General features: G+C 38.9%; 1 protein-coding gene across 1 annotated transcript in view; it reads left to right on the plus strand.

Annotated features, from left to right (window-relative positions):
- commd10 (COMM domain containing 10) overlaps positions 1 to 8,199 on the plus strand; it is a 62,850-nt gene extending 54,651 nt beyond the window's left edge. Inside the window, exons 6-7 of the mRNA XM_079369789.1 lie at positions 7,510 to 7,569; positions 7,917 to 8,199. Of these exons, the coding sequence (XP_079225915.1) occupies positions 7,510 to 7,569; positions 7,917 to 7,955 (99 nt within the window). The 3' untranslated portion in view covers positions 7,956 to 8,199. The remainder of the gene's footprint in view (positions 1 to 7,509; positions 7,570 to 7,916) is intronic.
- Positions 8,200 to 11,407: the final 3,208 nt, after the last annotated feature.

Raw genomic sequence — 11,407 nt, forward strand, 5'->3', positions numbered from 1 at the left:
GTTCACATAAATACCTTTAAACATTAACGTGTTATATATTGAGTAATTAACAATTGGATTTTGTGTTTAATTTTTCTGCCAGTTACATTTTCTGAAATTGTGCCAGCATTTTCTCTAGATAAAATGACTAACCTGAGGCTTTATAAAGCTCCATTGCAGGTACTAAAGGTCTCCCTGAGAAACAACCTGGTTATATAGCCCACATGAGATGTTTCCGGTATGGCTGGATGCTCTATCAGACAGTAGACACATTTAAAGGAGGCATTTAATGAGATTTTAAATGGTTTAAAAGCTGAATGCATGAACAAGATAGAAATGCTCCATGGAACAAAACTCGTGTTGTGACATAGAACGGCCCAGAACGATTCTAATTTGCATCAGATCCAGAGGCATATGTGAGACCTTTTAATTAACCGATTAAAAGAAAATGTGCCCTGCACCCCTGTTGATCTAAATGCATGGAGACAGATGTTTCTCCACTTCCAGAAAAATTCTGGCTTCCAAACTAAACCGAACCTTCATGGTAAATACACCTGCTACATTAAATACTTAGCTTAGACGTTTTACTGCAAGGTTTGAGGCTGACAGGTATTAATTGTGAAAGACAATGTGGAAAAAAGAGAAAGTCAATACATCATGCTCTGAGCCAAGGCTGTCATGAGCTTGATATTTAAGGACACACTCACACTGGGCCATCCGTGTCTTTTCTTAAGCACGCTTCACCCTTAAAGTCCATTTGACTGTAATGTGAGTGCTCTGTTCCACACGGTGCACTTTCTTGTCCCTGGCACAAGGAAGAGGTGTTCTTCGACATGGTACAGTTCATGCACGAGCACAAAGCATGGACAGCCTTCCATTATAGAGAAATTCCGGCGTGGTATGGCTGTATCTGACTAAAATCACACAAAGATTTTGTCTCCTGACTGCTACCTGTTACTAAAGAACTGCAGCAATGCATATGCTAGAAGTTTCTGAGTGTAGGGCTTTTAAAGGTCAATGCCACCTTCTTCTACCTGGAGTAGAGCCTGCTCTGACTGAAAGAAGGCTTTAACAGCAGCAGTTTAAACATACACACAAGTAAGTTGGGAAAAACTAAGATTTAGGCCTTTGAGCAAAAATAGAAGAAAAGTTAGTTTGAAGATAACAGAGACAACATTTCAAAACCAGGATGACTAACTTTGATGATTAAAATAAAAAACAATTGTTTTACACTTTACCGTGGAGCAGTATTTGGATGTTGAGACAAATGACTTGAGTAAGATCATAAAACTGAATGATAGCAATAATTGAATTCTAAAATGCTAACAAAGCGCTATCTATGCATATCCTTAATACAAGTCTTATTCTTCTCGCCCTGTCTTTCGTGACGCCCCCAAAAGTTTACATATCTTTCAGTGTTGTGCAGGAGACTGATGGGCACTTGTTGTCGACACTTGAGTCTGATTTGCTTCACTTCGTGTCTGTCTGGCTCCATCTTTACCGTGCATATTTTAAAATAACTTCACCCCGCAGACGGTTTGATGCGGACACATTTTCTTTCTCTGTGAATTTATAGACAGCATTAATGTTATATTATGTTTGAAGATTCATGACTGGATTGAAGACACATTTTCACTGTCTGTGAATTCTTTCGAGGCGATGTTTGATATGCCTTTAGTTGTTTGTCACAATGAATGCTCTCTGAGGATGTCACAATGTTTCGTTTCTCTACTAAAGCCCTCATTGTTTTGTCACGTTTCTCCACTCCCCCTTGTTTTTTTCTCTTCTTTATACTTTGCTGCTCATTTCTCTCACATCCATTTCTCACCTCCCCTCTCAGTTTTTGTCGATCACTCCTCCCTGTCGTATTTACTCCCTTTTCTTATGCCCTTCCTGACTTTCTGTACCTGAAGAAGTAAACAATTTGTTACACTAAGAAATAAAGGCCCTTGTTTATTGCACTGATTCAAATAATTAACAAAGAGTATCTATTTGCTTTTCAAACATTGGCACCATTCAGACATGCTGGTGGTATGAGACACTTCTGCTCCATGTAGTACATTGTGGTCTAATACAAGCTGACATCACTACTAACCACTTGAAGGGATAAAAGTACCACTTGTTGAATGTGTCACTCTCTTTTCAATTGATATCCAGGTAGTGCTCAAATGCTCCTGGAAACAGAAACTGCCGAAAGCTTAAAATCATGAAATTGGTCCACTCTTCACGTAAGTGCAACTGTTACAGGTTGTTCCTACTGAAGATACCAAAAGAGTTGTACTTAAGGACGTGTTGACTTTTTCAGTTTTGCACCTCTTATTGAGGAGAACAGGAGCGAGGAGGAGGATATTGAAACATCCTGTTACATCTTTCTTTGGTGTTGCACTCTGTAAAAGCACCAACAGTTTAACCTTTATTTAAAGGATTACAACACAGTAGAGAATAAGAAAGGATTGCTGCCTAATAGCACCAAGTTAGTTGCTCTATACCAACTCACCTCTGGTGCCCTCTGCTTTAGCTCAACTCAAAAATTAAGTCATGTTGAAAGTGCAAAAAACTTCCCTTTCAACTGACTCCAAAAGCCAAGTGATCCCCATAACGACCCACGTTAAAATACCCATTCTTACAGCAGAAGTAAGCTTGATTACAGCCTGCTTTAAAATATGGTTACAGTCTCTAAAGTCACAAGAAACGAGTGTCACAAGAGCATCAATTAATGCTTGTCAAATGAGACAGAAAGTCATAGGTAGTAGAAATTCTAATTAATGGATAAAGTAAAATGTCTTACTCGATAATGGCCATGTATGAAAAGTCAGGGAACCTTCGACATTTTGCAGCTCCTTTCCTGCCTGTCATGTCCTTCATGGCATTCCTCACTCTCTTCCTGATTTCCGATTGAACGAAACTGCAAAGGTCCAAACGAGAAATATTTCAAGAAAATAAGTTAACAGATCATGAATTTTTTGGATCAAATTACCTGAAACTTCAGCTATCTTTAAAGATCTTTTACTCTAAACTAATGCCCACCAATTGGCTGCAGTTCAGAAAAAGCCCAAAATATCTTCCAATCCATATTTTAGATAGATAGAGTGACTGTGTTAGTGGGAACTTTAAAGAGCCTGTGGCTTCTGATAAAAGTCAGGGGACCTATTAGGATTAATGGTTTTCTTCATCTTCTGGTCACTATGAATGTCAATATGCCCTCGCTAATAATTATTTAAAATTTCACACTGGGCCAAAGTATCAGAAGCAAGCAGCAAACTGAGATAACTACAGTCCTACCATTAGAGCCAGGAGTATCGACCTCTGGGGTTCAAAGTAAAGCTCAACTCGTCCATCCAGTCCAAAGAGTAGGAGTTCACATTTAAAGCTGCAAACGTTTATGACTTTGAATTCAAACTCAATCAATCTTTATTTGTCTTGTTCCACTTCTTGACAAATGTTATCTCAAGACATTTGACAAAAAGCAGGTAAACGTGTCGACGTGTTCATTGGTCCAGACAAAAGAATTCTTTAGACTGCACAAGTAACACTTACTCTTTGTTTCTTTGTTGATTAAAAAATGTACTGTTTTTTGATTTTCAAGAAAGCTATTTTTAGTTCAGTTGTCATTATCTCCAAAGTCATGCAGGTGAACAGTCAGTCTTATCAATGGGGAAGAAGAACAGAGAAGATAAAACCCAGGTCTGAAAGGATCTGATCTTTTTTTTTTTTTTTTTAAATAACTGTGATTTCCCCAATGAGAGATTGAGGGCTTACACTGTAATCCATATAGAACTTCTTTCACTATTATCCCCTGATTAATTTCTTGGCTCATCACTTGAATTATAGCAGCAACCTTGTGGAAAGTTATTAGGCCTGCACCCTGGGCTGCATTAGAACATTTAGTCCCACTTTCTCATTGCTTTTGAAGAAGTTTGGAAACATTTTCAAAGAGTTTTAGTTGTACATGTATTTGTCCTTTGTAGTTTATTCTGTGTAATACATCCGATTGCCTCCCACAGTGTGTAACCTATATTGTAATGCAACACTAACATGACGCTCATATGGAACGCCAGATGCAAGCGAATTAATGATTATCGTCATGGGTTAATCCTGTTTTCTGAATCTTGACACACTGGATTTTGGCACTAATACAGATAAGAAATGTTTGTGTGTGTGTGTGTGTGTGTGTTTGTATGTATTTGCATACTTGTAGTGAAGCGCTGTGATGATGAGGATGATGCATCCTACCCCCATTAGTGTTAGCCTAGATCTGTCAGAGCCTTGGTGGGTTACTGTCTGGTAAAATCTCAGCCCTGAGGAACAATGGGAAGGGCTTATCACACACAAACAAACACACACACACACACACACACACACACACACACACACTTGTGCATATCTTCTCAAGACAAAACTGTTTATCTGCATCACACACACAAACCCTAGTGTACCTGGAAGTTCTCAACATCACACGTTGTCGATCTGCACTCTCACCAACCCAAACACCCAAAAAACACACTTTCATCCTCAACTCCAAGTGTTAGCGTCAGGGATGTTGCCTTCAACTTATTGTATCACACTTTTTGATAGACATCATATTTTTCAAACAGCTTTTTTGGCTGCCCCCTTCCTCACCTCGGGCAATAATAGGGAGAGTTCAGTTAGCAGTCAAGTATTTCTGTCTATTATCTAACCCTGCTGACGTAGTGATCGTGACCAAAGGCACACCAAACACCATCAACCCAAATAAACTGATCATACAGCGCTGGTTTGCTCTCATTAAAGAGTGTTTTCCACAGTGGAGATCAATAGAAAACTAAGTTGTGTGAACTGAGAATCAGATCTGAGTTGTTGGAAGCAGCGGGAGTGTCATCATTCAACTAATTTAACTGCATGCCTCAGTTTTTCCTTCAAATCAAATCGTTTCCGAACAACAACCTTGTTTATTGAGGAAATAATTAATGACCTTGTAGAACTACTTTGATGTGCATGGGTTTTTTTTTTATCTTATCTCACATGGTAACAACACTTTTAGACTTTATTTTACTACCTGCCTGCCCTTGCAGTGCTCCCCCTCTGCTGTAGCTCAATTCAAAGCTGTCCTACATTCTCCTTGTGTTGCGACGTGGCTTTGATAAGAGCTAACAACTTCCCTCTGTGCTCTGCTTTATGGACTTTTAACGTTGCTTCTAATTAATATCTCTGTCATTAATTTGCTCTGACACATGGCCTCCTTCACACAGCCACCCACCCAGCAAACCAACCAACCAGTTAGATTCAAGCCCCAGAGCGCCATGTAGTCTCTAAGCAGCAAAGTGCAAGGAGGAGAGCTACTGTTGTGTACTATCAGATAGTTCATGAGGTTTCAATGTGTTTCTGTTTGTTTGCGTGAGTTTATCCTCCTTTTTTCTTTCTTTCCGTCCTCCTGTTCCCTCCTCGTTGGTGGCAGGGGTTCACTGGTATTAGCAGCAGCCTTTCTTACAACACAAAGCGCACTTCTGTTGGATACAAGATTGCCCTTTTCATTCTGTGCTACCCAGAGAGCATACATTTTACAGCTATTTTCTCAGTGATTGGTGTGTTCATAAAGTCTGTTTTCCTGTCATGTGTTGATGATTGTGGTGGTGGCTGTCCAGTGATGGTTGCCCTTGGTTTCTTATTTGTTTGTCCACAAAGCGTCACTCCCCTTGATACTGTTTTTGTTCTGGGAATAAAAAGCAAGAACATTGAGAAAAAAAAAACAAAAGCTCAAGGATTATCATATAATAAGTATTAATAATGCATTGTTACAAAGGAATGTTGTGCAAGAGTTGACACGTCATGTATTGCTGAACTGAAAATAAATGTTAAAGATAAAAAAGAAGAAGTTGGAGCAGTGTTCATAAATCTTGATCAAACATCCCAGCTTCTGTAAGCACAACATTCATATTCAACTACAGATAGTGCGTTTGTTTACATTAACATGGATTTATTGCCGGACTTTATTACAGTGACCATTTTTCCTGTCTCTTTTGTTCTATCTTTATATAACTCTACTTTAGCAAGAATCTAAAAGGACAACGATCAAGTAAGAAATATATAGAAAACAGGGTTATACAAAGATTTCATTATCATTATAATTTTTTTAGTAATGCATGTACATTTTTTTTGATCCATGACCACAAGTCATAAAACATACACAAACAATATAATAAATGAAAACAAAAATGGCTGAAAAGGAGTAGGATGGAGCCGAGGCTTATTATGCCTACCCTTTGAACATTTTATATATACAGTTTATCAGAACAAGAATAGCTGCAGAAAAGAAACATTTTTTTACAATGGTGTCTGTTTTTACCATCACTCATTTAAAAGAAAGACGACACACTGCTCTGTGCTTTTCTAATTTGTTTAACAAGTATATAATAAGTCAGCCTCATCAGATGAACTTATCTGTCCGAGTGTTGTCATTCAATTTGTCAGTTTGTCAAGAAAAAGTGAACAAACAAGTTTATCGGAAATTTTTCTAAGAGAGTTAAAAAAAAAAAAAAAGTTGTGGAGTAGAGTCCTCCAAATGTGATTTTTCCATGACTAAAAAAGCAAAAGGGTTTTTTTTTATAGGACAAGTTCTTTTGAAGCTGGGCTGCAGATACTTTGGCTGCCTCTAAAAACCTCATGGACAATGAACAGTTTCTAAACTCAAAAGCAAGCTAAACTCCCAGAAACAAGTTGTTCTACTGTTAGCAGCAGACCTCTGAGCCTGTGTCTGATCTGTCAGAGACACTGATTTTTTAATATTCACTAACTTTTCCTGTAATTTACAAGATAATTTTTTTGCTTCAAATTAAAGAAACATGCAGTATAAATAAAATATAATTGTAACCTAAAAATATACCTAAAAAAAATGCAGCATTTTCAAAGTATACAATGTGCTTGATATCTTCATAAGTCTCTTCAGGGGGGGGAAGTTGTTCGTATCAGCCCTGGTTTATCATTTTATTATTCATCATGCTTCATGCAGCATACACATGTTTGAGCCAGTCTCTTTTTATAAGTGAGCCAAACAGACAGTGATGGGCTTTCCCACCATTCGATCATGGACATCAAATGTTCCCGCAGAGTATTTTTAAGCTCTCCTGATGGATAAGACTGAGAGGATAGTTTGTACTGACCGGAGAGCAGGAATAATTCATGAAGGTTTTATTGAAAGCACAAGAAGAAATCATGGTCATGACTCTTCTGCATGTGCTCTTACTGCTGCTGTTCAGCCCCTGCTCTGCTGAGCTCATATTTCTGAACTGAATTTCTTCTTTTTTGGATTGTTCCAGTTTCTATCACGCCTCTCTAACCTGATATCTCTCTCTCTCTCTCTCTCTCTCTCTCTCTCTCTCTCTCTCTCTCTCTCTCTCTCTCTCTCTCTCTCTCTCTCTCTCTCTCTCTCTCTCTCTCTCTCTCTGTGTCTCACTCACTCTCTCTCTCTCTCTCTCTCTCTCTCTCTCTCTCTCTCTCTCTCTCTCTCTCTCCCTCTCTGCCTCTCTCTCTCTCTCTCTCTCTCTCTCCTCCCAGGTTCAGGAAAATGTCTTTGCTGATTTTAACCACCAGGAGCTACTTGAGTTCTACAACAAGGTCTGTTAAGTATGCCAGTATGTGTGTGTGTGTGTGTGTGTGTGTGTGTGTGTGTGTGTGTGTGTGTGTGTGTGTGTGTGTGTGTGTGTGTGTGTGTGTGTGTGTGTGTGTGTGTGTGTGTGTGTGTGTGTGTGTGTGTGTGTGCGCACTTTCATGTCGCATTGCATACATGCCTTCTCATTTCATCGTGATTGGCAGACATTGCCTTACAAAAGCAGCCTGTGCCAGCCTGTCTGCGTCATTCTTTGATACAATTTGTCCATCCCCCTTATCTTTGTTTGTTTCTGTGTGTATTTCTCTGTGTTCTCTCCTCTCAAGCACTGAATCTTCTCTGCTCTCTCTTTCAGCTTGAAGTTGTGCAAGGCCAGTTGGATTCCCTGACTTGATGGCTGCTGTTTTTGTCGGACCACACACAAACTTCCACACACACAATCCACGCTCACTCATTGTTTTTGTTTGTTTTGTTTTTTCTTGCTGACAGCTGAACCAGCAGTTGGAGATGTAATAATGAAACATGAGTTATGTAAGAAAGAATTTACAAACCTTTTCTTTTCTTTTTGTATCTCTGAATCGTGTCATGAAGATTGTGTAAAAAAAAAAAGGCTTTCCTTAATAAAGATTGAACTTCAACTAGTTTCAAAGTAACGTTTTTTTTACACCGTTCAGTGTTTAACAGAACAACACTAGCTTGTTGTCTGTGTTCCTATACAGATGATTATGCTGCTATATTGCCAATGGGCCCAACGCACACACCAACACAGGACTGACATCACACAGTTGAGTCACAGCCTCCTTTACCAACTGCGTAGGTAGACCAATGTCAAACGTACTAGCCGCACTTAGCATTGCAGGGCTCTGGTCAAGTTAACAAACCTGTAAATCAGCTCTCAATTATCTGCCGGAGTTGGGGTTTCATGTGTGACTGTGTTAACTGGTGAATTTCAGCCGAATGCCTCTGAGATTGTTGACAACAGCTTTAGTAAATATATATAGTATATAGTATATATAGTATATTTAGAATATAAAAGGGCTTAACGAACGTTTCTTAGTTTAGTTTACAGTCAGTACCTATCTGATGAGTTAAATTTGATAAATAAATAAAAATAAAGACTGAGGCATTTGTGAGTGCTTTGGCTGTTTTCATGCAGCTGAATGTCGCCAGTTAACATGGTCACTCTTTAAACCCTGTAACACCTGGTAGCAGTGCCGTCAGCCGTATGTAAATCTCCTCGAAAGTGGAGGTTGTAGTGAATGTGAAGGACATTTTCCTCAGTTATATCAGACATTATGTGAATGGTATAATTAACCCATTGAAATCACTAAAGTGACCTGGCCACTTACTGACCATTACTACTACTAGTACTGCGGATGAGTCGACCAGATGTTGGATGTGGATGTTGATTGTGTTTCACCATTTTTTTCAGAAGAACTTCAAACAATCCAGGTGTGAAAACACCCTAAAATAGAAACAAAAAGACTACGAAAAATTCCACTGGTCAACAATCTTCAAATTCCAGTTTAGACATAGAAAAAGTAAGTTGAGAAAATGCTCATTTTGTGTTTAACAAGTATATTTTGTAACTTAGAATTTGAACTATGAACTATTAGAGTTCATTAAATTTCATATTTCACTAAATAGCATGAACTATCAGTCCATGCTATTTTAATAAAATGTTAAGTGGAGGTGAAATCCAGCCAAGCTGTTGTTGTTTAGTGAAAGCTCATTATTTCCCATTAAGACAAAACTGGACTTCTGCTTTAACAGATGGAAGTATTGGAATGCAGCCCCCCCCCCACGTGTCTGTTGAGATTGATGCCTGAAAAAGTCATTTTTGTGTGTGTGTGTGTGTGTGTGTGTCTTTGAATCCAATCTCTTAAATGTAGGTATTCTCCTCCCCTACACCTGAATCTAGCCAAAACGATGGATCTGCTGGTTGTCTACTGATAAGATCTGTTATGTAATGCTTTTTTTTTTTTTTTATCAGATTGGAAAAACTTCCTTAAAATAATTCATAGACCACGCATAACACACATTTGTCACTAACAGATGTTTAAGCTCAGAAAGACAATTATTTACCCGTTTGCTTACTTGTATATCGACATGTGAAACCTTCACTACATTCATGCTGAACGTACCTGGGGATACCTTCTCACTCCAAGGCAGGCTCGGTTACACACATCATTGCACAAATGTTTATATTGAATAGAAGCTGTAGCTTTAAAATGCAGTGAAAAAGAACTAAAAGAACCTGCAGGCCACTAACCTGGCAGAGCTCGAGTGAAAAGCCTCGTGCTTCCTGCATGAGAAATTTTGTCTGTATTCTTGACACCGACTAGTAGCTAACAGAAGGGGAATACGCTGGAGACATTATGAGTCCCACCATATCTGAGACCCTCCCTGAATCCCTCAGGACGGTGAAGGACAGAGGTCTTCCTTTTAGTACCCTTCTGCATCACAGATCCTAGTACACTAGAAAGAGTCCTCAAAGTTCATATAAGATTAAACACATTTTTCTCCTGTACACGAAACACTTTAATCCATTAATGAAACTGAGGAATTCTTCACAAACTAAGTTTTCCTTTTAAAAACTGTCTCTCAATCAACAGAGTCAGTCTAACAGCTTTCTCATGTGGTTCTGTTACTTTTTATGTCTCACTGTAGCAGGTGGCAAGCTGTGTTGATAGGATAATTGGCTTGAAGAGAGGACAGGAAAACAAAACATAACACACTCACGTACACTTCCTTCCTTGTTAAACTGATGAATTCACCTCTCGTTTTACTGTGGGAACCTTTTCACAGCTGGCACTCTTAGAGATACTTAAAATATCCCAATGTTGTGTGTTACACTCAGGAAGGAGATCAGCAGTCTCTTTCTTCTCCTCCTATGATAAAAGCATTAGAAAGTATTGAAACACTTGGCGCATCACATATCTCAGCGTTTATGTTACACGCACTATGTTCAGAGACCCTTGTCGTAGCAGCCATGGGTTCAAATCAGAACTCAGGCCTTTGCTGCATGACATCCCCCTCTCTCTCCTCCCAACGTTCTCTCTCTTTCTCCAATTGTTCTATCAAATAAATAAATAAATAAAAATAACACAAAAAGTATTGAAATACGTACACACACTGGGTTTGTAAAAACAACACTGAAAAATGACTCATTTGGTAACAAAAATGTCCCAAAAAAAACAATCAGAATCATTTTGGTCCTTTGTATTGTTTGGGGGGTTTTTTTGTTTTTGTTTTTTTCTTACTCCAATTGAGAATTTTTGCCACCGTGTGAAAACGCGTGTAGCCGGAGGGAGCTCTGTGTTCCACAGCATGGAGAACAGATGGCTAGGCCGCGCAGAGATGGCCGCCTCGAAAAAAAGAGAAGTGAAAAGAGACTGACACACTGGGATCGGCAGAACACGGGACACGCACAATCCCGATGAGAGTGATATGAGGAGTGTGAGTGTGTGTATTTGTGAGTGGTGAGCTGTGGCTCTTGGTGTACTTGTCAAGCACTTTACATCTTCTGGTGTGTCAGATGAGGCAAGCTAGGCAATGCTGGACACCAAACAAACCTAAATGCAGTTTTTCTTGCAGAGCCTCTTGTTTGGAGGTTATTGTGCTCTTCCAGCTTTGTCTAGTAAGAGTGTATTGATATAAATCATTAAACCATAGTTGTTACTCACACCTTTCCTATATTTGAAATTAGTGTTTTTTTTAAGAATTATATTTTGTTAACCTACAGTGTCATTATGGATTTGGATGGTGAAGCTTATCTGAATTAGAATGGATCAGAGATGCTGGTAGCTTAGTGTTCAGTCCATGTGCCACATATACAGAGGCCGT

This window comes from Symphodus melops, assembly GCF_947650265.1.
Source record: "Symphodus melops genome assembly, chromosome: 1".
Lineage (NCBI taxonomy): Eukaryota > Metazoa > Chordata > Actinopteri > Labriformes > Labridae > Symphodus > Symphodus melops.